Source organism: Lemur catta, chromosome 22 (assembly GCF_020740605.2).
Source record: "Lemur catta isolate mLemCat1 chromosome 22, mLemCat1.pri, whole genome shotgun sequence".
In the NCBI taxonomy this organism is placed as follows: domain Eukaryota; kingdom Metazoa; phylum Chordata; class Mammalia; order Primates; family Lemuridae; genus Lemur; species Lemur catta.
The window spans coordinates 24,188,130-24,215,065 of NC_059149.1; the positions used below are offsets into that span (position 1 = coordinate 24,188,130).

At 37.0% G+C, this 26,936-nt stretch overlaps 1 protein-coding gene across 2 annotated transcripts; it reads right to left on the minus strand.

Moving 5' to 3' along the window:
• Positions 1-22: 22 nt before the first annotated feature.
• Positions 23-26,301, minus strand: KCTD9 (potassium channel tetramerization domain containing 9). 2 transcript variants are annotated; one of them, XM_045535781.1, is made up of 12 exons: positions 26,038-26,301; positions 17,324-17,445; positions 15,425-15,468; positions 11,526-11,622; positions 10,847-10,905; positions 10,539-10,667; positions 7,532-7,599; positions 7,349-7,444; positions 5,813-5,962; positions 4,156-4,261; positions 3,322-3,455; positions 23-1,955 (listed from the first exon to the last, which is right to left on the minus strand). In XM_045535781.1, the coding sequence occupies exons 1-12, from the start codon at positions 26,083-26,085 to the stop codon at positions 1,839-1,841; spliced, it is 1,170 nt and encodes a 389-aa protein (XP_045391737.1). In that variant the 5' UTR covers positions 26,086-26,301; the 3' UTR covers positions 23-1,838. The 2 variants fall into 2 exon arrangements, with proteins under 2 accessions (XP_045391737.1, XP_045391738.1); XM_045535782.1 differs by lacking the exon at positions 17,324-17,445 and having other exon boundaries at positions 26,038-26,057.
• Positions 26,302-26,936: the final 635 nt, after the last annotated feature.

The window sequence follows — 26,936 nt, forward strand, 5'->3', positions numbered from 1 at the left end:
TAAGAGAAAAAAACGCCTTTCAACATTTTATATTGTTTATTAATGCAGAATACATTAGATCTAAAATTTGTAGCTTCTACACACACCGTGTTTAGATCTTTCAGATCCTTCTGCAGTTTTAGGTTATGTCTACAGAGGTACCTTTAAGTAAATGAATAACACAGTCTATGATTATTGAAAATATAGTACAGAGTGAAATGATTTAAATATAATTTAGGCACATATTGATTATGAAAATAGATATCTCTCAATACAATACTTCTCTGTCTTGGTAAAAATAATAAAGCAAAGAAAATAATTCATTTCTGAAGTTGCTTTCCTTCACTTGTAAAGGTCCAATCTCCTTCCAGCTATGCATATGTACCCTTTACTGTTAAGGAAAGCTTTGCATATGTAGATATAGAAGAATAAGCTACGTAAATACTGAAGATATGTCATTCTCCCAAAGGAGACAAAAGTGGTTTTTAATGATTCATTGCCTCAAGTTGATGAGTCTACAGAATTCAGAACCCATTTGGACACAGCTCATATCCCTGCTCTTCGGGTAGACCTAAGGACACCAGGTTACGGGTAGGGAGGTACGGGCCCTATTTCTGCTGCTGCAGTGAGATAATGACTCAAGAAAATTGGACTAAAATTTGTTAGACACAAAACAGAAAATATGAATAAAAGAACCACAGGTGCTGACTGGTATTACATCTTAGACTAGCCAAATGTCTTTGCTTTTAGTAATTTTTTTTTTTTTTTGGTGGCTATAATCAAACTGTCAGGTTAAAATTCCTCCCTCCCCATTGTCGGGGTCTAGCTGGAATGATGCTGCCTTCTGAAAAGCAATGCTGCCATATTCACTCACATTGTATAGCTTTGTAGTGGATTTAGATTTAATACCTATCTCTAAGCTGGCCCTGTTTAAAGCTATTTGGCATTTGAATTAAATTAATATTAATGATGCACCTTGGTTTTTTTTGGAAGCACCTGCTTATGCTTCTGTTGATTGTATATGAGAAAACTAGGCTAGTAGTGTATGTAAACTAGATAGAATTGCCTGGTCTGATGTTGAGTGGAACTTGCCTAGAATAAAATTCTGAGAAATCTTCATTTAAAAGTTGTAGCTATAAGTAAATTATTCTTCCATCTGGAGCGTTCCACTGTACCTACAGAATGACACTGATATAAAATGATGTCTTTCTTTCCACTCTGTCTCAATCAGTAAGAACTGGATATTTCTTTAATTTAGCTACTGTTTCGTTCTAAAAAATAAACATTATAAAAATGAACCTGAAAAGAGAATCGTAGGAAGTCTGACCTCACCATATTCATACGGTGTGACAGGTAAAGAGGGAGCCATCACTAAAGCTATTTATAAACCTGAACAACCTTTTCAAAGTTTTCATAAAGTGTAACAATTTAAATATCCATACTGCATCTAGGTATTCAATAAATATAATTGCATATGTTGTGCTTTTCATAAATTAAAATCCTCAAATGCATCTCAAACCAAGATGGTATTTCCACATCATGCCTATTTAAAAGCAAATATAATAGCTACTATTCCTGGTCATAAAACCAGGCAAATCCCCCAACCCCATTCAAAAGGCAACAATATAATCTAGTTTCCCTACATCTATTAAATGGGTGCTTTTTCCATTAAAAGCAGAATGTGGAAAAAAAGTCAGTTTTTTCCCTTTTGCACTGCTGAGAACAAGCATAATCCTCTAAATGTTTTTTTAAATTCCCTTACAGTGTTATTTCTTCTAGACAACTGAGTGGGTGGAGAAAGAAAAGTGATAAGGAAAACATGTTTCATCTTGGACCTCTTCCTCCAGCCCCTGAAATTCTCATCTGACACTCTGTGACATGTGTAGTGGCGTCAGCATCTCTTCAAATATAGCTCCCTTCACGTTGGAACCTCTCAGGTTGGCTTCTTGAAGATCGCACCCAGACAGATCACAGTTCTGTAAGACAAAAACAGTATGCATGTAACTAATAGGGAGATTTAAAGCCTTATTTGTTTCTTCTGTGTCTTTGTTAGGAAAATGTTTCCCTATAGTAAAACTCAGTTAATGTCTGGAAAACTTCTGACTGTATTTCCTAAAGTCAGATTTTCTTCTGCCTGTATTTGTTATCTCTAGTTGATATTCAGGTTGACTACCACCACATGAGGGGTCTTCAAAACATTCATGGAACATTATGGAAAAACTATGCATGGATTTCAACTCATAATGCCTACTACTGGTATACCCACTGAGAAAAAAAAGATAAACTTGTTATATAACATGTCTGAACAGGATCTAATTTGAGGCACTAAGAGAGATAAGACATCCGCTTGAAAAGAGCCTGCAAGAACGAACATCAACTTTATGGTGAAGCTTGGGTGGAAGAATGGTGAAATCATTGATGCTTTATGAAAAGTTTGTGGGGACAATGCCTCAAAGCTCATTTTAAGAAGGGACAAGATGATGTTGAAGATGAAGCCTGCAGCGGCAGGCCATCCACATCAATTTTCAGGGAAAAAATTCATCTGGTCTGTGCCCTAATTGAAGAGCACCAAAGATTACGGCGCTGGTTATTGTTTCTGCTGTTAGACATCTCAACTGATGCAGCTTACACAATTCTGACTGAAAAATTAAAGTTGAGCAAACTTTCCACTCAGATGCCAAAACAGTTGCCCCCAGGGCAGCTGCAGACAAGAGCAGAGCCTTCAGTGGAAATTTTAAACAAGTGGGATTCAAGATCCTGAAGCATTTCTTCAAGGAACTGGAACAGGAGATGGAACATGGCTTTACCAGTACAATCCAAAGGACAAAGCCATGGCTACCAACAGGTGGACGTGGTCCAGTCAAAGCAAAAGCAGAGGGTCAGGAGAGCAAAGGTCAGGGCAACAGGTTTTAAAATAGGCTTTTCCTGAACCTAATTTCAAACCTGGACATCATTTAAATTTCTCAAGTACTTTAAGAAATAACCTGGCTCATTTAATTCTGTCTGGAATTAAATTTTATGGAAAATACAATACATTAGATTACTAATGCATCAAACTTATCTACTTAAGAAGGACCCAAGGGAAAGAAGAGAAATGAAATCAATGACGGATGTGTCTTCCACTCTGGAACTGGCACCTATGACTAGGTAACTGAATCCTGCTCTGGAATTCAAATTTCTGTAAATATGCAAATGTAAAGAAAACAGTCCTCTGGCTGTGTGTCGGCACGTTACCTGGCAGTTTTACCAGTCAACTACTTTGTTTATTACTTCAATAAATTTCGCATGGGATACTCAGTAATGCTAGATTAACAAAAACTCTTTAAATGTTGGTGAACTTACCTCTAAATCAGTTCCTGCTAGGGTTGCTCCTCTGAGGTTACAGTTCTTCAACTTTGCATTTTTTAAGGTAGCCACTCTCAGGTTAATCCCTGTCATTTGACTTCCTTCCATATCCACACCTTTCAGATTAGCACCTGCCGTGAACATATTTTGGGAGTAGTTTAACTTAAACATATTTGTAATTTTCTTGAAGGTGGATAGCTGTAAGATAACTTACTGGAGTTGAAAGATGACAGCCTCCTTTAACTTTTGGAAATGAATCTGAAATCTCAGTCTCTCAACCAACTTACACTTACAAAGAGTTCAATGTTAGCCATTTGTCTCCTTACACTACAAGAATGTTTTTGTCAATACTTGTCAGGGAGAAACTCAACTCTGTCATGCGATAAATAGCCCTCTATCATAAGCCCCATAGGTTTATGACAAGGGCGATAAGTACTATCTCCTAAATATACAAGTAAACAAAGTGACCAATTCACAAAACAAAGCAATGACGAATTAATAAATACATTAAATCTAAAAATGACAAACCTTGCTAGCTTTGTGCAAACTGAAATTCTTCCTGTTGTTCAGAATAAGACTGCTTTGTGCTATTTGAAAGTTAAAGATGTTGATATTTAATTCTGCAACTAAAAACTCATTAAACATTTCTTCTGAGTCCTCAGTTATAATTAGCATATGACTGAGACCAAATGGAGGCATCCTATACCTTTGCAAATTCTCCATATATGATGAGAGAAACAGCTATTGTGTTTTATCCTTAATAATTACTTTGCTGGGCTTTTTCCTCTACTGTCTGCCTTCACCGTAGAGCAGGCATTTATAGGATCTTACCTTCTAAATTGGCTTTAAGACCAGAAGGATCCTCAAAATTACACAGTTTCAGGGATGCTCCTTCTGCATTAGAACAGAGCATCTTGACTCCCTGGAGATTTGCACACTGCAAAGAAAAGAGAAATGTTTTTTTCAAATTTGTTCAACTAATAAGAGAAAAATATAAAAAATGAGAAAAACCTCAATTCAACACACTATCAATTATGTTCTGTTTACAATACAGAATTTTTTAATCAAACCCAATAAGAACTGAGAATGTTTTAAGGAAATAGTTCCTTTAGAACTGTTTTAAAAGAAATAAACACCAAAGTAACAACAACATGCACATTTCACATGAAATTTAAGGGTTTAGATAAAGAAGTTGGAGAAGTCAGAAGTGTGACATTGCTATTTCTTTTTTCTTGTTTTTTGAGGCAGGGTCATGCTCTGTTGCCCAGGCAGGAGTGCAGTGGCACAATCATATAGCTCACTGTAGCCTTCAACTCCTGGGCTGAAGCACTCCTCCCACCTCAGCCTTCGGAGTAGCTGGGACTACAGGTGTGAGCCACCATGCCCAGCCTCCCTATTTGTATTTTTACATGCAGCTCTGGCATGAAAACATGATGGCCAAAATGCATGGGTAAGGAAGGCATAAAATTGTTATGGGTATGGATTTTCTCTTCCTTAATACTGTAGGAATCAGTAAGTGAAATCTTGATGTTCCAAGATGCTACTACCACCTTCATGTCAAATGTCACAATACTAATACCAGCAAATAAAGGAATCGTATAGCTACAAAACACAAACAAGTTGCTTGTCAATCCTTCTGTACCAACCATTGCTACACGTTGTTAACCCTGAGTACCTAAATCACAATGCATGATGCAGAACAAAGAGGTAGAAAATATGTTAAGAATTTTAATTATGTTCATTCATCTCAAAGGGTTCAATGCCATTAGATCTGAATTCTGACAACCACTAGCTAAGCCAGAAAGCTTATCAATAAAAGTGACATTAACATCAGATCTTTTTCATAAATTGTGCCGACAAAGTAGAAGAAGATTAAATGTGAAAGTGTTCTAAAAATGAAGTCACAGTATGAACAATAATTACATTTGTTGTTATAATTAGATCAGTGAAATAGTTTAAATTCCTAAGGCTGATCAAAGTCGTTATAGCCTTACCTATCAAGAAAAATCTTTTTTACAGATGCAATTTCGTTCACTCTACTGTCAATTCTAGTAAAAGGGAGATGAGAACGTCAAAATCACAGATAACTGACAAACGCTCGCTCATTCCCATCTGTGCCTATGCCTTAACACCAGGTACGGCAGAAGCTCTGACTAGACAGGTAAGATAATAAGGATCTGGAGGGAGCAAAATAACTAAAAGAGGACTGGATTTTATGTACTTGAAATTATAACCCAAGAAGCTGACATATGCAAATAAACCTCTCTGGTTCTTTATGTAGTTGCTAAACCTTTCAGATCTATGTTTAGTAAAGGGTGTTGAAATTGTAAAAACAACTCATTTCACTTTCAGACCCCTCAGTTTTATCATCAACATAATAAACTGTTTTCAAGTAAAAGCTCCAGTGAAAGACAGATAAAATTCCTGTTCCAAAGGTTGAGACTGTTCAACAAACTGATTTTCTCTTGTAACCAAAAATGATACTTACGTCAAGCACTGATCCAGAGAGATCAGCTCGTTCAAGATTTGCACAGCAAAGATTTGCATGTGCAAGATTGCAGCGGCTTAAATTGGCCATTTTGAAGTTAATGTATCGAAGGTCCAACCGAGAAAGATCAGCACCACTGAAGTTCAAACCCTGAAATAAAAAAGCACAAATTGTCAAAATAATTAAACCATCTGTTCATATTACACTTAATTACTACAGCTAACCACCAAACTTTTTTAAAAGCAACTAGCAGTTCAGTCACTTGGAATTTATTATACTACACGATCAAATGGAACTTAGATACATCAAATTAAGTATCCTTAATGAGTTCATCAAAAAAGAAACCCCAGGCCGGGCGTGGTGGCTCACGCCTGTAATCCTAGAAGTCTGGGAGGCCAAGGCGGGTGGATCACTTGAGCTCAGGAGTTCAGGACCAGCCTGAACAAGAGTGAGACCCCGTCTCTACTAAAAAAATAGAAAGACATTATCTGGACAACTAAAAGTATATATAGAAAAAATTAGCCAGGCATGGTGGCACATTCCTGTAGTCTCAGCTACTCGGGAGGCTGAGGCAGAAGGATTGCTTGAGCCCAGGAGTTTGAGGTTGCCGTGAGCTAGGCTGACTCCACGGCACTCTAGCCCAGGCAACATAGTGAGACTCTGTCTCAAAAAAAAAAAAAAAAAAAAAACAACCAGAAACCCCACTGGTAAATACATAAGAATATAGCCTGGCTATACTTCATTTATGTACAGAAGTTTCAAAGAGGGATCCCTGTTAGTTATATACCTGCTGATAAGTGTTAAGTCTAATTATGTTTAAATTATGTTATTAATCCAATAATTCAAGACAGTTTTATTAAGAAAAAATGAGTAGAGTGAGGGTATGTGTTTTAAGAGGCAAGGTCTGTCTCTGTACCCAGACTACAGTGCAGTGGTGCCATCATAGCTCACTATAATCTTGGCTTCCTGGGCTCAAGCAATCCTCCTGTCTCAGCCTCAGCGACCACCAGCGTGTGCCACTGTGCCCAGCTTTTTTTTTTTTTTTTTAATTTTTGTTCTTCATAGAGATCCCGGTCTTGCTCTGTTGCCCAGGTTGGTCTTGTACTCCTGTCCTCAAGCAATCTCCTGCCTCGGCCTCCCAAAGTGCTGGGATTACAGGTGTGAGCCACTACCTTCAGCCCATATTGTGGTTTTTAAAATTTGTAATGCTACAACACACAAAAGTAAAAGTATCTGCCACTGACCAGGCCATATGTAGCAACTGCACAAATACTGACTCTAAAAAAAATTGCTACAATTTTCATGCAATACTCACAAACTGCTACATAAGGCATAATTAGACAATAAAAAAGGCTACTGCCTCCCTTTTTAGCCAACCACTTCAGAATTAAATCAACACTATAACCCTTAATTAAATTATATCTTGCATGAAAAAGGAAAATAAAGCAAAAAACATAAAAAACCCTAGAAGGATATAAAATTAAGTCACAGATTTGCTCATACAACTAACTCTCATTAGAAGCCTGCTTTAATTACCTGGCAACGCAATTCTGACTTGGTTGGAGTTGCTAGCAGAAATCGGACAAATTCCTTTCGGGATATTGGTGAGTGATCCTCTGGTGGTTGAGAATTCTTGAAAAAGAGATTAAAAAATTAATGGGGCTTTGGGGGGGTATTCTCCAATAGACGTAACACTGGCTAATGTAAAAAGAGCCTTACCTTTATTGCCACTTCTAGGTGTTCAATCAGTGAGTCAATACCAAAAAATCTGGCTTCTTCTAACACACCTATCAGAACAAAAATGACTTGACTTTTACAGAAAACTATTCATTTTGATATTTAAAGAATTTATGTTAAATTCTCACAATGAAATTGAAATTTAACAAGTAGTCAGACAATATAGAAGAAAAGTAATGTTTAGAACATTTAAAAATATTTGTAAAAACAAAGGTCTAAATTATTTATATTCTGAAAAAGGAAAAATAGAAAACTAATGAATTTGAATGAAAGCCTTTTCAAATATTGAAGGTGATGGATATCCCAATTACCCTGATTTGATCTTTACATTGTATGACTATTAAATTATACATACCCCCCAAATATGTACATTATGTATCAATAAAGATTTTTACAAAAGAATGAAAGCCTTCCATATTTCAAAATTATTTGATAATCAGTTTAAATAGGCCACAGACAAGAATTCCTAATACTACATATTCTTAAAACTGACTTCATTGTAAATTCAATAAAATATGATTAGTTCACTTAATATTTAATTGACTTTTTAAATGGAGCAGATCTGAATAGTTTGCCACAAATACCTTTTACATACTGAATCAGAAAATGATAGAGGTGAATAAAAGTTTAAAGTTGGCTTCACAATGGAAGTCAGAAGTATAACTCAGAAATTTTTCCCATGGGAGAATAAATTTTAAAATTTCTAACTGATAAAAGGGATTCATCTATTATTTACTTTTAGGTGACTTGGTATGCTTACTTTCTCACATCATCAGAGTGTGTGGGAATAAATCTGGGATCCATTATCTTTCAAATGAAGACCTCAGTCTTTCAGGTGGTTGTTTACTTGGTACAAAACTAAGGACTCAGGAATTACACAGAAAGTGAGACATAATCCCGCCCTTCAAATAGTTCCAAGCTAACAAAGGTAACTAAATATAGCTATAGAAAACCATAAGCAGTTATTTGGGAAGAATAATATCTTTTCTGTGAAAACCAGCCACCCTGGCATGGGGTTTCCAGTCCACCCCAGAATGCCTTGATCTCTGGATTCCTCCTGAAAGGGCAGCCATACCACAATATCTGTCCCTGGTAGAAACCCATCATAAGAGTGGGTCTTGAGGAGGAGAAGGTAGAAAAAAATAAATTAAAAAAATAAAAAGAGAGAGAGGGTCTAGTGGGCCTCACTCTCAATTTGCCAGGATTTTCTGGGTATATTATAACCTCTCGAGGAATGGGGTAAAGATGCTTTTCTCATTCTAGGTTTAAAATTAAACCTTTAAAACTTCCAAAAAGCCTTAGAAATACAAAAAAACATACATGGAGGACAGTAGAGGAAAGGAGTGCATTTTCTATTAGCACCAATAAGACCTGGAGTTGAATCCCAGCTCTGCCGCTAACTATACCTTTTTGGTCTTACAGATATTGCTGTAGATTATTTTAAAGCATATAACAACTTGGGACAGCCTATGGGCCATGTGAAAAGTCTGGACTGAAACTATACTAACTAAAAATAATGCTTTATAAAATGAATCCAGTGGAGAGCTCTGCTTTTTGAACAACTCAATAAATAGGAGAAATGGTTGAGAAACACGAAAAAGAAAAAACAAGCAAATCTTGGTAATTGCTTACATAGCGGAAGTCTGAGATAGCATGGATATATTTAACATATTCCTCATGTTGTTTTCTAGGCAGGGAGGATACAAAATGCTATCAATGCTATGAGGAATTAAAATGGGAGGAATAAAAGAACCTATACGACATCCAACGGTGAGGTGTAACATGTACTCAGAATAGGGTGGTCATTAGCAGGAGAAGCCACAGGGTAACACAGGTGCTGAAAAGAAAACGCTGTGTACAAGAGCAGATCACTGGTTATTTTTATAATAGTAACTTCTGCAGAATAACTAAGATAATACAACAGGTTGTAAAGGATTTAAAGCAATAGTTGGTAGAAAGTAAAAGAAAAAAAAACAGTAAGAATTGAGTTGCAAATAGTTGATGGATCTAGCTGACAGGGTCAAATAATGTGATTTTTTTTGCAACAGGTACATTTGAAAGGGAATAAAGTTTAAATAAAGCCACATTAAAGTTACTGGGTGTTCTGTATTTCACTACAGCGACTGTAAACTAGTAGTCTGTGGACTGATTCTGATACGTTCAGCACGTAGTGTTTTCAAATCAGAAAATGTCACACAGAATTTTAGATATCCAGCTTTGCTTTATAAATCAAGGCTCTGGCACCTTCAGTCCACATTCCAACATGGCAACAATGTGCTGAAGCTAAACAAGCAGGTGAACTCAAGACTGTCACACTCCCCACCTCTCCTCAAGTACGAACATCAGATGAAATTCAGCCACTTGGAGGCCAATAAACTTCCAAATATGCAACCAGTGTTTTATAATGGCTTTTGTCTACATCATCTTCACAAACGTTCACAAAAATCTTGTGATGTCGGTAGGGATGAGAGTATTTTTAATGCCCTCTTTTCAAAGGGGACTTGGAGAGACTTTCCCCATTTAATCTTCTAGTAAATTGTAGAATCGAGACTCTAATTGAGGCTATTATCCAAAGCATGATTTTCCCTTTTGACTACTCTAATTCTCAGTATAATGGGAATGTCCATAACTTGGAGCCAAGTTACAGTCACAATTCAACTAAAAAAAAAAAAAAAAAAAAATGAAACAACAAAATCCCTTAAAGTCCTTTCCAATAAAATTGAAATCAATTTAGAATTTGAAATTGAAATTTATGGGTTAGATACAAACCTATATGTACGAAGACTACCTACCTGAAAGACCACCTGCCTGTGTCTGTATCTGTGTCTACACCTATAGACATTCATACATAGGAAAACATTCATATACATAGTTCAAAATGTGGAAAAGATGTACTTTCAACTTTATGAAAATATACTAAGTGAAAACAAAATAAAAATTCTAAACTGATAAAAATGTGAGGAATTGTATAATTATATTGAAAACTCACCCAATAAATTAATGCCATCATTTACAATGAGCTGTCCGTGACGCAAGTAGTTCAAAATGGGTTCAAAGTACTCAGGACTCCGGTCAATTAAGAAAGCTCCTCTATGATCTTGCTTATTTCCCCAGACGCCTGTGTTACCATTACAATGAAGAAAGCCCCACATAAACAAAAAAGAAAGTTAGAAATTTATGGGAAGAAAATTGTGTAATTTACCAGTAAGTTTTTACTCTTGCAAAAATTATTGACATCATTAAAAAGTACAGAAGGTCAGGAGTTATAAAGATCACATAACATGTGAAAAAACTCACCTTTGTCCTTAAACATGTGGGCCAGCATACTGTCGGGTTCTTTATTCACTAAAGTGCTCCTAAGAATTCAGGGAAAAAAATTGATTTCTCCATTTGTCTTTATAAACAAACATATTTAAGTCAAGAGTATACTCGATCCCAGCTGCTCTCTCAAAAAGATGCATGCTACAACCTGGTAGGAGTAATGCTGGGAAACAAAAACGTGCAATAAGTTGCCACTTATCAAAATCCCTTCTAAATTGGCACTTCCTTTGACTTACATATTGTTTTAGTTTCCTTTACTTTAAATGTTAATCTGTCTTGCTAACAAACTATTATATAATAATATTCTTGATCTTCTAAACTTACATTTTTCTGATCACTTTAATAAAAGCAGTTGTAATCTCTATATATTCCAGTAGTGTTCATTTTTACTTGTATTGCATGTGTATTACCGAATACCGAAAAAGCACACTCTAAAACACAATTCATGCTTTTTATGCTTTCTCTAGAATGATTTGTGACCATGTTTTACCTTTTTCTTCAAAAAAAGTTCTAAAAATGGTTTCAGATCACATAGTATATCTAAGCAGCATTTGAATATCTTTTAAGGAAATCAGTAGATTGCAGGAAAAAAAAATGGTATATAGCATTCCTTTTGGATTCTCTTTCTCTCTAACACACATACACGCACACCTACCGTGTAGTTGTAAAGTACCGCCCTCCAACATTTAATGTTAGCCAGTCTGTGTGGGATCCTGACAATCCTTCAGGTGGTTTAGAATCTGTCTGAGGATCTAGAAATGACACGTAGAAAATAATAAAAATATTAAGATTGGTGATTCTGGGAAGATGACAGTTACTTAATTTTTTAAACTAAATATACACATACAAGTATACCAGAAATACTAGGAAAGCAAAACCCAAACCCAATGACTGCATCTAAAACAAAACTAGGTGATAATGTAGTCCCACCAAAACCAACAGCTGTAAGAGTAGCATGCTCTCAGCACCTGTGAAGGAAAAAGCAGACAGAAGCTACAGGGTACGTGATGAACCCAAGAATGCCAAAGCAGTCCATAAATATGGACTTCATAGCTCAGTAAGACTATCAGAAAACAGCACCCTAGAAGTGGGAGGGGTATGTCTACACAAAAAGTGGGTGACGCAAGTAGTTGACAGTAAGATCTGAAGGGGCTACAAATAAACTCTCAAAACCCACCTGCCAAACTCTCTTCTAAAGACAAAGCCCCATACTGATACTAACAAGATGTTAAGAAAAGAATCCAAGTTGAACAGAACGAGACAACAGAGACAAAAAAAAAAAAAAAAACAGTCCAGATAAAAGTTAAGAAGGTCTACAGACCAGAATATGTCAGAAAGCGAGTCAATTTTTTTTTTTAACACTTCACAAAAACAACAGAAAAGAGAACTAAAGACCATGAAATTAGAAAAACTTAGTCCTCCTCAAGTTAAGGAAAACTAATTTCACATAAAAATGAGTAACAGAAAAGGATTGAGATCAAATACCACACAAAAGTATTAAAAGAATAAGAATTACATTCTTGTAGACAATAAAAACATGCCACAAAGAAATGCCCACAAAAAAGATAAAAACTAAAATCTAACATTCCAAAACACATGAAACGAAATAAATAATACCATATATAAAATAACAGCCTAAACCAGAATTATAAAATTCAGAAATGAGGTGAGAAAACTCAGGATAAAGTTAGAAAAAAAAGAAAATCCATTTTGAAAATGGAGACTAAACTAGAATACAAGAGTGAATAAACACAACAGATAATGCCTTAAGGGAAATAAAAGGTAAAAAAGAAGAAAGCTTTAAAAATCAAAAAGAAATTAAGAAAGAGATAAAATGGATTTAACAGAAGGTTCCAAATTTAAAAGACAAATGTAGAAGATCCAATATATATATAATAAGGAGTCCTGAAAACAGGAAATCAAAGCTAGGGGGACAAAATAAACACATAATTTAAAGTTCAAGGAAACTTTACTGGAATCTAAAAATACATATATTTGAAACTACATATTGAAATGACCCACCACATACCTGAGAAAATCAACCCAGAACACCAAGAAATAGTCTATCCTATGGGTGATCTAGGAAAAACAATCACTTAAGAAAGATCGGATTTTTTGATACCACCATCCATGCCAGAATAAAACATAGTAACATATTCCGAGATGGTCAAAGAATGAAATGTGAACCACGGATTTTTTTTTACCACTTACTGAGGTATAATTGACATACAATTTTACCACTTCACTGAGGTATAACTATACATATTTAAAGTTCATAATTTGTAAAGCTTTGACCTGATTTCATATCCAACCAAGCTGATTTTCAAGGATAGAAGCCATATGTTATCTACTCTCAAGATGTCAAACAATATTGTTCTCACAGGTTCTTGGAGAGGATTCTACTGAGATCAAGTTTCAGATAACCACTGGACACATGAACAAAAGGAATGGAGATAAGCATTAAATACACTTAAACTAAATGAGGGTGCTAAGGGAGAGAGCACAGTATACAATGAGTGTATATTCTGATAATGTAGAAACAATACAATTATTTCTTAAGCAACGGAAAAAAGGAATTAGCATACATAAAAAAATGTTCAACTGTTTTTAGTAATCATATTGGTGTTCAAAGTATTGGGGTTGTTACTCTGATACTTTTATGTGTGTTTTGCATGGGATGAAGTAGATAAGTAATTATGTGACATTATAATTCTATCAATCCCTATGTCCCTGAAAATCAGGATTATTGATATGGAAGAAACGAAACACAGATGTAAGATAGGAGGGGTTAAGTAAAAACCCTATGGTCCTGAATATAAACTGGAAGTATTAATATGAACCCATGCGATATTAAGTCCATCCATATCTTATGTTATTCAGCAGTCCCCAACCTTTTTGGCACCAGAGACCAGTTTCATGGAAGACAATTTTTCCACAGACAGGGTGGGGATGGTTTTGGGATGATTCAAGCGCATTACATTTATTGTGCAGTCGAACCTTTCTGCTAATGATAATCTGTATTTGCAGCCGCTCCCCAGCGCTGGCATCACCGTCTCAGCTCCACCTCAGATCATTAGACATTAGATTCTCAGAAGGAGCTGCAACCTAGATCCCTCCATGCGCAGTTTACAGCAGGGTTCCTGCTCCTATGAGAATCTAATGCCACCCCTGATCTGACAGGAGGCGGAGCTCAGGCTGTGATGCAATAGGGAGTGGCTGTAAACACAGATGAAGCTCCGCTGCGTGGCGTGCTGCTCACCTCCTGCTGTGCGGCCTGGTTCCTAACAGGCCAGACTGGTACCAGTCCATGGACCAATACTGGTCCGGGGGTTGGGGACCCCAGTTATATATGACATATAAACTTTATATCAATAATATGTATTACATTATGTATAAATTTTGTTTCTAGCTAGCTATATATTTCCAACTCTGTCCCCCAAAAGGCCTAGTAATGCTGATGAACAACCCAACAGCGAAGAGCCTCCCTAGCACCTAGTGTCTCTAAATGACACTTCCCACTAAAAGAAATCAAGACTTCTTGGAAAAAATGTAGATCCAGGTCTGGGACAGGAAAACGTTAAGATGAATACCTTGTTATTCTAGATAATAAGAAATCTATAAAAGACAAATGGGGTTGTGGTAAAAGGACTTAAAGAGGTTTCCTATGGCCACAGTAAGACAATCTAAACATCAATAAATGCAGGGGATGAAAACATAGCAAATATTTTTAAATCCAAGAGTTCGTAACAATAGGACAAAAATAAAGCCAAACCTTAATTGATTACTTTTCATTTTGTTTGTTTGTATGCAGTGAACCAATTAAGTGACCACTGTCTGCCAACCACTGTTATGTCAGCAGATAAAAGAAGATGAGGAAAAATTTCAGTTCACAGTTTAAAGGTAGAGACACAGAGAAGAGAATGCACTGACTTACAAGTTGGCAAGTGTCTGAGCAACCATCCTGAGAACTACTTCCATGCATCAAATACAATTAATGTAATACTTTAAGAATAAGTAAACAGATATTCAGGGTGTGACTGTATGGAACTAAATAAATCAAATACTTTTAAAAGAATATTTACCTTAAAGCTTTAGGTTTTTTCTTTTGAGATACACAATTGTATAAATTTTCTTCCAAATCAAAGGGTAGTGCATGTGTGTGCCTGTGTGCACAGCTGATGCCAAATCATTTTTTGACTGATCACTATGAAGAATTGTCAAACACTACTTATGCAAGCAGTATTTGCTTAGAAATATGTAGTATAATACTTAAGAGAAATTTTGACAATTACTATCAAAGAAAAAAGTCAACAAAACTGTAGTTTCAGAGCATTTTAAAGGCATGTAAAATATGAAGTATCCATATCAAAATATGATCATGTAATTCAAATAAAAAATTTAACACCCTGAGTGCAGACTCAAAAAGGATGTGAAGAGCTGAATACCACCACAAGACCTTTTTTAGCGTTAAGCTTAATAACCTCATTTAAAATATGTGCCATTTCATCTTTTTTATTTTAACCAACAAAACTGGTTTTTAAGGAAGTCACTTACCAATAAATGGCTCTCCTTCACACACAAACAAAACATCATCATCCCTGGAAAAATCAAAATTTAAAAAGCCACCATCAAAATCTAGAAATCACATTGATCATTTGTTGATTATAGGAATGATTCCTTAGAATTATATAAAATAGGTTTTTCTATCAGTCTTTTTTAAAATTTAAAACCCTGCACAATTTTGGTTTGGCTATCAATCTATACAGCAAAGAAGTTACGTTTCCAGTACTTTATCCCCGCAACTTAACTATCCCTGGATTTAAATTCAAAAATAAGATCTTACACATGAAAGTACTTTCAAAATAGAAAATAAAAAATTCCACTATACAAATTATGTGAATTCAGCTTATTAATTGAAGAATGTACTATTAAGCCCAAAGGATATGATTAAAGCCACAGCCAACTCTTTCTGTTTAATTTTTTACCCCTAAATAAATGATTGAGATTGTCTCCTGTATCATTACTTGCTATGTGCTTTGGAAATGAAATAAAGCTTCATATTAAATCTAGGAAAAATATAACTGGAAGTAACTCTGCTATAAACACTTACCCGCAACACATCCACCATAGACCCAAATGTAAATTATTACACATAACTCACAATTCTGGATTATCAGTGTATATCCTCCTCTTCCTCAGCCCTAACCTATCACATGATTCGTATAAATGATCAGAGACTGTACTGTGAACCAAAACCTAATAAACAGGTAGCTATTTTATAGCTCAGAAGGCTTCAGTTATGACCTTCTTTTGTAGAAGTTTTTTTATTTCCTATAGGACATCAGAGGAACACACTGAGTGTTTCTAAGCAGAGTCTGTAGTCTGTGAAGGAGAAAGCTAGACTGATGCAGATCATCCAACAATCGGACTCAGTTATCCTTAGAAACTGAAAGAAGCTGGGAGATAGATATTAAAAAACTAAGAAATTCCCCTAACTTATTTGGATTTCAAATGTAGCCTATAATATTTTCTACTTGTTCACCATTCAACTTTTTCAGATTAGTATAAAAATTTCTTTTCATACAAAAATCAACTGCTAAGCTGTACGAGCTGGGTAAGTCACTTCACAGATGCTCAGTTTCCTCATTTATAAAATAAAGGAATTAGAACTGATTAACTTCAAATGCAGTATATTATATTGAAAGTTCATTTGGATCTGGATTTATACAGAGACTAAACTTTGTATATACTATAATTTAGAGCATCATCATCTTCACACCATCAATTAAAAAAACCCATGCTTTACAATTAAATAACTTGGGCAAAGCAATTTTAGCTGGTATAGTCAGTACTTAATTTGTGTTCCCTTCACTATCTTCTTTGTTAAGTTTCTTCCTGCTCCAAAATTCTACCCTGTGAAGACTGAGTGAGGTCAACTACACACTTCTGTTAATCTGCCTAGGATATTTAAAAAATAAAAAACAAGCTCACTATTGGGGTGGATCACTTACGATATCTCTACCTAGAGTTCTATCATATTTAGCAAGTTTTCACAAAAACTGGTCTCTATAATGTTTATAAAATTCAAAGCAGTTTTAGGAAATGAATTTAATAACAAGCAGTTGCATATAAAAGTAAAGTGATCAATTGGATTTTTAACATTAGAAACTGCATGTCTTACTAGGTTCATCTCTAGTACCACAAAGAAGAAATTTCTCATGCCATATGTGAACTATGCAGAAAGATGATAGGTATACTGGAATTACTAAGGGTTTTCTATCTGATCAATATGCCCTAAGTCCAAATGACTTAAATTTCAAAGAGCAAATTCTAGGCAATCACTTGCCCAACTCCTGTACACTTGACAGTGATTAAACTACTGCTTAAGAGAAACAGCCTAGCACCAGGAAGATGAAGCACACTGTTGACAGCTTATAAAAAGGTGAAGGTTACCTGATCAAAGCAATATCATCAATCAGTCCACCTTTCCCATTATACACACTGGTGGCTTTGATGCCAAGTTTACTGCTGGCCACAGAAAGCAAATCGGATAAAGTTCCATATACAGCAACTACCTGTAAACACATCAGATTAATTTGAACAACTTCTTTAATAAATTTCATCACTCACAAATTGTAAATCATCATACCACAAACAGAACTAAAAAATCAGATTATCACATAAAAGGAGATTTCAAGAGGTTCTTTACAGTGTCTCTTTTTCTTCTAGACCCATACATTTACTTAGTGCCTAATACTGCAGATTGCAGAATGGCAAAATTACAGAAAAAGAAATCACCTCTGACTAAAACCAATCTACAATCTTAAGGTATGTTAAATATTAATAGTGCTCCAGTTCTGAAGATAGACCTGTACCAGAAGAGTGCTGTCAACTGGGGCATTTTGGGGAAGGATTGAAGGCAAGAACAACGTAAAGGGAAGTAGGTGGATTATAAACTATAATGCATAATCGAAGTGCCCATAAACAGATGAGTGGGTAAACAAAATGGTATATACATACAATGGAATATTATTCAGCTATAAGCAGCCATGAATTTGACATGCACTACATATACATGCTGTATATGGAAACCTGAAGACATTATGCTAAGTGAAATAAGCCAGACACATAAAAGGACAAATATTGTATGATTCCACTTACATGAAGGCACCTAGAACAGGCAAATTCATACAGACAGAAAGTAGAATAAAATGGTAAATCTTGGCATATTTTACCACGATTAAAAAAAGAATGCAAAGCACTTGGCAGTGTCCTGCACACAGCAGGCATGCCATAAATAATTGAAGCCTGAGTAAAATAGGTCTCCCATATTTCCTTTCACTTTTCACCTCTGCAACAGAGCCTGTAATTCTGTTATGGCACATACACATTCCTGGGACAAAGGGAAGAGAAGTACAGCACCTAGGGCATTATGTACAGCAAACCTGATGTGTTAAGGCAAAGACCATGAAGAGTACAGAGAGAGAAGAAAGAAGCAAAAATGCAAAAGATTAAGGGATCAAGTAAGGCAGGTGCAAAACAGCTATTACAGTCAGGAAGGTGCCATGAGGGGAGGGTTAAGAAGCTCCTGCTTTCCAACATCAATGTTCTTGTCATGATTGCTGTTATACTAGAAAATTTTCTAAATCTTTCTTTTGCCTCTTATTTGTTTCCTGTATTTCTCTACAGGGCTTTCTTCTGCCACATGTCCTTGCCCTAACATCCACTTTCTCCCTCAGCATTTCTTTCACTTCTATTGGCCATACTGTAAAATAGGCACAAGTTTAACGTATCTGTCTACGTTATGCTCCTGTACTTCATTTAAATGTTAGAGCTTAAGATTTTAAATGACTTATTTTTCAAAATATATCAAATTAAACTGTTGTCCACTCCTGTGTATTAATAATTGAGTTGGGTTTTCCTATAGGTCAGTTGTCTTCTAATGAAAATAATGGCTACTCACCATGTTCTAAAGCTGCACTGCCCAATGTGGAAGCCACTAGCCACATGAGGCTATTTCAATTTTAATTTATTAAAATTAATTAGAAGTTAAAATGCAGTCCATTAGTTACATTAATCATATTTCAAGTGCCCAACTGTGAAAGTGGCCAGTGGTTACCATACTGAACAGTGCAGACATGGAATATCTCCATCGTCACAGAGGTTCTATTGGACAGTGCTGTCCTAAAAAGCAGAATACAACAAAGAACAAAAAATAAAATCTTTTTTGATTGTTAGGCTTTCCTATGACAAAGCAATCCAAAGTAACAAAATGATGGACTCTAACTCAGACCTGTTTGTTGTTTTTATGTAGTGTTCCCTTTCTCGCCACTGAAGTCAAATTTGACCCTATGACAGAAAATGCATACTGTTTGGCAAGGACTTTTCTCAGGGTAATCAAACCACAACAGGTGTTTCCTTCTGGGCCACAAAACTGCTAAGGAGCAGAGTCTAGTGTGAACTGAGTTCAACTTTTATTTGTCACTTAAATCAGTCCTAACACAGTAGCAAAAACAATTTACCATTTCATCAAATATTTTCCAATCTGACTTTCTATGTGCAGCCTAAAGCTACAATAGAATAGTTTTAATTTGTAAGAAGTTGTTCCTAATTCTGTGAATGTAGGTGAACAACTATCCCTTGGCAAAGCTGATGAGCAGCACTAAAGAAGTACATCCCTGACTGAATGCTGCCCAATCTCTGACTCAAGAAGATTACTCCCGCCAGCTTACTGGAAGGATCCACTTGGCTAAATGTTACAAAGCCTGGCTTATGGCAGGCCTTTGACAAATATTTCTTGAATGGGGTGTAAAATTTTGATTCCTTTCATAGTGTTGAACTAGGACACACCTTTTTGGGTAGGAGTCAGTTATATTTATTTAAGTCTCTTTCACTAAGTTGAAAAACAAAGTACACAGCATAAACACGATTCTAAAGTGATATTCATATAACTATTAAAAGTGGCTGTCTTTGAATAATGGAATTATGGTTGACTTATTGTGAGTTTTTTGTTTTCCAAATTTGTTACAATGAACCTGTATTACTTATGCAATTAAGGGGCAACGTTTTAAATTATTTTAAGGTCTCCATAGCTCCATACTAGTTTTACAAATAAAATTATTTTAGCATTTGGCAGTCTAGCAGTTGACAATTAACCAAAGGGTCGTCAATTAAACAATTAAAATTAATACGAAGAATCTTAGAATTCTATAAATTTGAAATTTCCCTTAAGTTGAGGCAATATATTTGTTCTTCACTTGGAGGGCTATTCTTGGCATTTATTCTTCAACTAGAATCACCGAAGCATACTAACACTACCAAATAAAAAAGGAATTATACTGCAATACTAATACTCAAAATCTCTGTATTTTATGTAAACTAATTAGAAATCAGGTTTAAAAATACAGATATCAGCATAAAAATGTCCTACACGTGGAAAAAGATTTTTAAGTTACTGAGAGAGTTTCAAACAGACTGGCACATGTACTTTGCTTTATGTCACAACTCTGTTGGGAAGAAACAGCAATGAAAATATTGCGTATCATGGATATAAGCTCTAGTTTATTTTTTAGGGCTTACTTTAGTACTCATACTGAGCCAAAGAGAGGCCAAGCATTTATAAAATAATCATGCTGATAAAGGTGATTTGCTCTGTGTGTTATTTCCATCATGTGGAACTGATGTTTCCATGTCACTGCCATTATTTACTTTAATAACGTAGGCACTAAGAACCGAAGCATTTTATGGAATAAATTGAGATGCACATCTATCAAAGTTTATGAAGATTATATTATACTATGATTCAGACTTAATCCTTTCTAGATTTCAGATTCCATGACAAATGAAAGCTATTTACCACTTGGGAAAGTAAACGGTATACTATGCCTACCAGGATTTGCTAATTTTAATTTGCCTTTAAATCCATTTTTAAACTGTAAACTATGTTATTTAAATTTAAAAATTAAAATCTGCCCATGTATTTAAAACATTTATTTTTTTTAAATCCCCACGATATTACATGGTACACAATCAATAAACACTTGTTTAATTTCTGCTTGCTGATTTACACAACAAAACCATTAATCATAATTAAAAACTATTATTTATCTATTTATTTTTTAGAGACAGGGTTTTGCTCACTACAGCCTCAAATTCCTGGGCCCAAGCAATCCTTCTGCCTCAGCCTCCTGTGTGGCTGGTACTACAGGTATGCCACACCCAGCTGATTTTTTTTATTTTTTGTGGAGACGATGTCTATGTTGCCCAGGCTGGTGTTGAACTCCTGGCCTCAAGCAATCCTCCCACCACAGCCTCTCAAAGTGCTAGGATTACAGGCACGGAGCCCAAACACAATTAACAACTAAATGTAGAACTCAATTTACTCTACCTATACTTTTAGTCTAATACATTTTAAAAATTAAAATTATTTTAAGCCTAAAAAAGATGATATAACTAACTCTAAGGTGAAGAAAGGTAATAAAAATTGAAACTTCTAATCATACCAAGTGTTGGAGAGGACATGGATCAAAGGGAAGGTTTATTCAATATTGGGAGGAATATAAATGCAATGACTTTGAAAAGCAATTTGGTATCATTTTGTGAAATTGAACATTTACATAACCTTACACGTGGTAATTACACCTTAGAGTAGGTGGTTCTCAAACCTGATTAGAATCACCTGGAAATTCCACATAGAAATTAAAAATTCATGGTCCCAGACCTACTGAATGTTAAACTCTGGGGATAAAGTCCAGCAACGAGTTTTTTCAAGTCTTCCTGGTGATTCTGATGCATGCTAAAGTTTGAAAACCACTACCCTAGAAAAATGCTTACTGACGTGCACCAGGATACATATACATGAATATTCATGGCAGTACATATACAGGAATGAATATATTCATGGCAGCATCGTTAATGGCAAAATATAAAGAAAATAAACAACCAAATGTTCATTGACAGGAAAATCATGGTAAGATTTTTAAATAATGGACTTTAATAGAGCAGTGAAAATGAATAAACTATCACTATGTGGGACATTACAGATGGAATTGAATGAAAAAAAGCCAGTCCCAGACGACTATACATTACGATACCAATTTGAGACATGATATTCCCAAAGCTGGCAAAACAAAAAATATGTAGTTTTCCTATACATATATATGACAAAAATATTAAGAAAAAAAACACGAGGCAAAGAGAAATACAAAACTCATAAAAATGGCTGCTTTTATGGGAGAGGCGGAGGAAGAAGAAAGCGGATGAGCATGTTACATTACTGGTAATAAGCTATTTCTTGGGTTTTGTGGCAGGTTTAAGGATATTTGTTATATGATTTTTCTTTTCATGTTTATGTATATTAATATCCTTTACTATATTCTTTTGTACATATCACATACATTAAGAAATATTTAGGTTTAAAGAGTGAACCCTCATGGGGTTCTTTCTTATTAATGTTTAGATTTCAAGAGGCAGAGGTTCCCACAGATTGTCACCTTTCTTCAATTCTAAAAATGTAATGGGTTCAAATCTGGATACTCAATACCAACAACATATTTCTGACCTAATATCAAAGCCAGAAGAAAACAGTTATTTCCTGGACCAAGAATGCAATCATAGTAGAGAAGGAAGATGTTTCCTATCCCACTATGTTTGCAATGTTTGGCATGGTGCCTCACACTCAGAAGGTACTCGGTAATTGTTGGCTGAATGAATGAATGATGAATGAAAGCATCAGTATACAAAAGGCCTATGACTTGCACAGCTCATCATTTAATTTTCTGAAGTAAAAACAAAAACTGAGATCAAGTTGTATAGAAACTTTGCACTGACATCAGGTTGCTCAGAAGCCACAAACTACATTCAATTTCCTTAATACAAACTTTTACAAAGAATACTAAAAAGAGAACAATGGGAATTTTGAGGCACATGGAGAAAGGAGGATTGGTACAAGCACAATTATTAATAACTCCTCTAGAGCAGTTTAAAAAAACACCCAAAACTTAAAAGATCCCAGTGTTTTAAAACTGTGGCCTTCAAACGTTTCTTACTATGCACCTCATTGGTAAAACATTTTTGGGCATGTGCTCAAACATTTGTATATTTATTTATTAATCAACTATATACCACTGTAAGAAAGTATATGTTTTCCCAAAAATGTGAGTACTTTTACTGACTTATCCTATGAGTTGGCCAGTAAGAATCTTCTAAATATTTATCATTAAATTTAGTGAAATTCTGCCAAATACAAGATTGACTTTAAACATTAAAAATTAAAAAAAGAAAAAGAAAGAAATCTGAAGCTATTTGTCATCATGTGCTAGAAAATATTTCTAAATATCTTGCTAATTAGGATGACCTCATCCTATCATCGGCTAATATTTCAAAGAACAATATACACTTAGGAAGAGGTTAATTGTTAATAGCAGTTATTAAATAGCACTTCAAATGGTCTCTAAAACTTGGGACTGGTTGGACTTCTCAGATCCAAAGAGATCCATTTTTTTAATCTCATAGTTTGTGTTAGGAGAAAGGCACTTCTGCCATTTTCTTGTTTACTTGTGCTTGCATAATTAATAGTCTTCAATCTGCAGTTTCTTTGAAGGAATCCTTTAAAGCCACTTGGCATTTTGGTGAAGATTAATTTAGTTAACACTGGATATAAATCCTAAAGTGGCACTTGTAAGCTTCTGTAACAAAATACGTCATGGCAAACCAATCAGCAAAGAAGTCACTATCAACCTATTCACATGTCACTGCCCTCCCTCCTCACAGACCTGAGACCAGCTGATACATTCAGTGACTGGAGGAACCTGTGGTTTTCTAGAGCAGAAAAATCAAGTTTTCATATTATTTTATGTTTTTAAAAATATAAACAAAAGGCATATGCTAAACAAAAGGCATATTCCTAAACTCCAATGGATCGTCTTGCGCACCCTCTGTGGTGCGCCACCTCACTCTGGAAGTTAGAGAATGCATAACCCTCACTTCACAACATCAAATACATTCACTAGTTATACTGAAATTTATTTAGTACACAGAAAATTCACAGGGAGCATATGACAGAGTACCCTGTAACAACTTGTTGCCTCCCCACTCCCAGGCTTCATGGCCCACAGTCTGGCAACCACTAAACAAGCTATGAGAGGGAAACTTATTTGAAAAAACAGAAATTATTTCTAAGATCAAGAAACAAAAACAGAAGCTAGGTAAAGGAAGTAATTTAAGTGATAACAGATATTCCAACTGGTAGATGGGAAATCAAAGTCTATTTGAATAGTACTTTTTCTCCTGCACATTCTTAATGAACATTCATATCATGATCAAGCCAATCCAACTAGTCATTTTATATATCTAAAATGCAGGCTGCTATGTATTATTCTGCTTTGTCACATACTAGTAATTATAATAGTACGTTTTAATCAGCTGAAAGGAGAGGAAACACTGACACCTTTGGCTTAGCATAGGTTCTCCATTTGAGCAGTAAGGATTACGGCATTCTTTTTAATCCAGTATTCTCCAGTTTGAATTTTTGTAATATAAATATATTTATCTTAAATTATTTGAGATGCATTTTTCCCAATCTTCTGAAATTCTCTAGCAAAATATTTTGAAAGGAAATAAAAGTTAAATCCAAAAATCTAACCTAGTCAAAACTATACAGCTTTAAGAGCAATATGGAAAGACCATCTCAATCTTTGACCTCAACAAAATTCGGTGGATTCAGAAGAGATTTAGAGCATAGTTAAACATCTACGGCTGGGTCTAAACATTGTCTTCCATGGAATAACAAAGCAGAAATAAATGTTGGATAAAAAGGTCAATCCGAGGTTTGTTTTTGAGAGATTACATTACGATTCTAACTGTGGATATAGTACTAAGTCTTTCTTACAGTAACAACATGTGTTTCAGATTATGAGCAGTAATTAACTACAGGTTTACAAAAGTTAATAATGGTCAGAAATAAGGTAAACTTTGTGAAACTTATTTCTGAGGTAGCACTCATGAAAACTCAAGAATTTGAATTTATACCAATTCTCTTTTTGCACGAGTATTAAATCTCCAAGACCAGAAGAACACAAAATTATAATCAACAAACCACACTGTGGCTCAAATTTTCTGAGCATGTTTACTCAAAAATTGCAGAGTAGTTGGAAAGCCATTTTTAAGGCCACTGCACAATTACGCTATTTAAAAATTTACAGTGTTTCCAGACTATGCAGGAAGCAGAGTATTCGCGCAAATAACAGAGTGAGGCCAATTCACCTTTACCTTCGACTCTACAGGCTTAATCACTTCTGGTAATCATTTAGCCACTCAATAAATGTCTGCCTTGAACAGTCAAAATTTTCCAAAGTAGAGCAACAACTTTCATGGGTGGGGCAAGAGGCTGAGAAGGCACAGAATTTATTTTGGCTTGCTCCGGCGTTGGAAAAAATATTTAGCACCACACCCTCGACACAGGCCTAACACGGCAAAGGCTACTACTGTCAAATCAGCCCATTCTGATCTGTTGTCACGGTCCTCTAAGGAACCAAAACAAGGCGAAATAATGAAACAGTACAGAAGTTTGGCGGCAGCGGGGCTTGGGGGATCGGGGCACCTAAAAGAGAGGGAGGAAAAGCATCCTGACGGTGTCCCAGGTTTTTTAAATCTTCGAGGATGGAAGAACATTTTACTTATCCGCCGGTAGTTTAATTCTTTCCACCTGGCCCATCTCACATGCTCTAGTCATCACGGCTACCTTCCTGAGCAGACCATTACTCAGCACGCAGGTGGACGGGCAGAGCGCCGGCTCCGGCCAGCCTGGGGGAGCGGGCCCTGGGGGACGCGAGGGAGGAGGACACCCCAGTGCCCAGCGCTCAGGTGACAGCGGCCCGCCCCACGCCCTCTGTGCCCTCTCGGACCCGCAGCCCGGATTCGGGAACCGAGGAGGGAGCGACCCGCACCGGCCCCCCGCGCAGCCGGGGAGTTGCAGGCGGGCTCGGGCACGGAGCCCGGGGGTCCAGAGGAGGCCGCGGGGACGCGACGTTGCCCCCGGGACGCCCCCCACCCGGCGCACGCCCACCTCCCAGCCCTCAGCCCAACTTCAGCCGCTGCCCGGCTAGCCGCGTCCGCGCCCGGCTGCTCCGGCCCACAGCCGTCCGCCGCGCCCCTCACGACCCCCTTACCTTCCCGTTCTTGGGGCTGCCGTTAAGGAACAGGGTCACCCGCCTCATCGCGCTGCCCCCGCCGGGTCCCGAGTGAGCCGCCACCCTCCCACCTTGCCCTCCTCCCACCTTTTTCTCCTCCCTCCCGTCCCCTCCCTCCACCCACTCGGGCTCTCCTCCCTTCGCCACCTTCCTTCTCTGGCGGACACACCACACACACACACTCTGTCCCACACCCCGGGGTTGGCCGGTCCTCCTTCCCACCCCGCCCCTAGGCTCCTCAGCTTGTCTGGGGCCCTTCCCCCACCTCTGCGAGACTGACACTGCGCCTCACCAATCAGCCCGCCGCGCTGGCCAGAACTCAGCCAATCGGCACCCTGCGTTGGGTGGGCTCTGGCTAACCCTGTCGGGACGGTGGGAGGGAAAAGAGGTTGCAGGGTAGCAGACGGGAAGGTATTTCGGCCAATCAGAGCAGAACCTGGAGCCGAACGGCGGCGCCAAGCGATACTGAGCAGGCGCAGATCCAATTCTAGGTGGTGCTCATCTGCATGCGGAGGCGGGGTTTGAAGAAAGGAGGTGGAGCGCTAGACGGGCACCAGTCAGCACCTCCCCCTGCATTAGCCCCGCCCACTCGCCCAACCTGAGGAAACGGCCGCCGGGGGGACTGACTCATTGGGTAAGAGCCATCGTCGTTCTGCCAGGATTGGCCCAATGATTCTTTTCGAAGTTTGCAGCATCCAATCGAAAGATGGGAGGCGGAGCTAAATGGATAACCGATGGGTTAATCCGCGAGACGCTCATGGAAAGTAGTCCCCGCGGGCCCAAGTTAGCAGCTGGTGTCTCCGGCCAGCGGGTTGAGCGCGGCTGGCGGCGGTTTCTCCTGGAGCCCGGGGGAGCAGCTCCTGTGCCTGAGACGGCGA

Bases quoted from the DNA above. Each gene is read 5' to 3' on its own strand.
- KCTD9 (XM_045535781.1), bottom strand. From the start codon at position 26,085: ATGAGGCGGGTGACCCTGTTCCTTAACGGCAGCCCCAAGAACGGGAAG. The intron at 15,469-17,323 runs GTAACCTTCACC...TGATTTTTCCAG, and splicing joins GATGATATTGCTTTGATCAG to GGATGATGATGTTTTGTTTG. The intron at 3,456-4,155 runs GTAAGATCCTAT...TGTTCACGGCAG, and splicing joins TCTTAAAGCCAATTTAGAAG to GTGCTAATCTGAAAGGTGTG.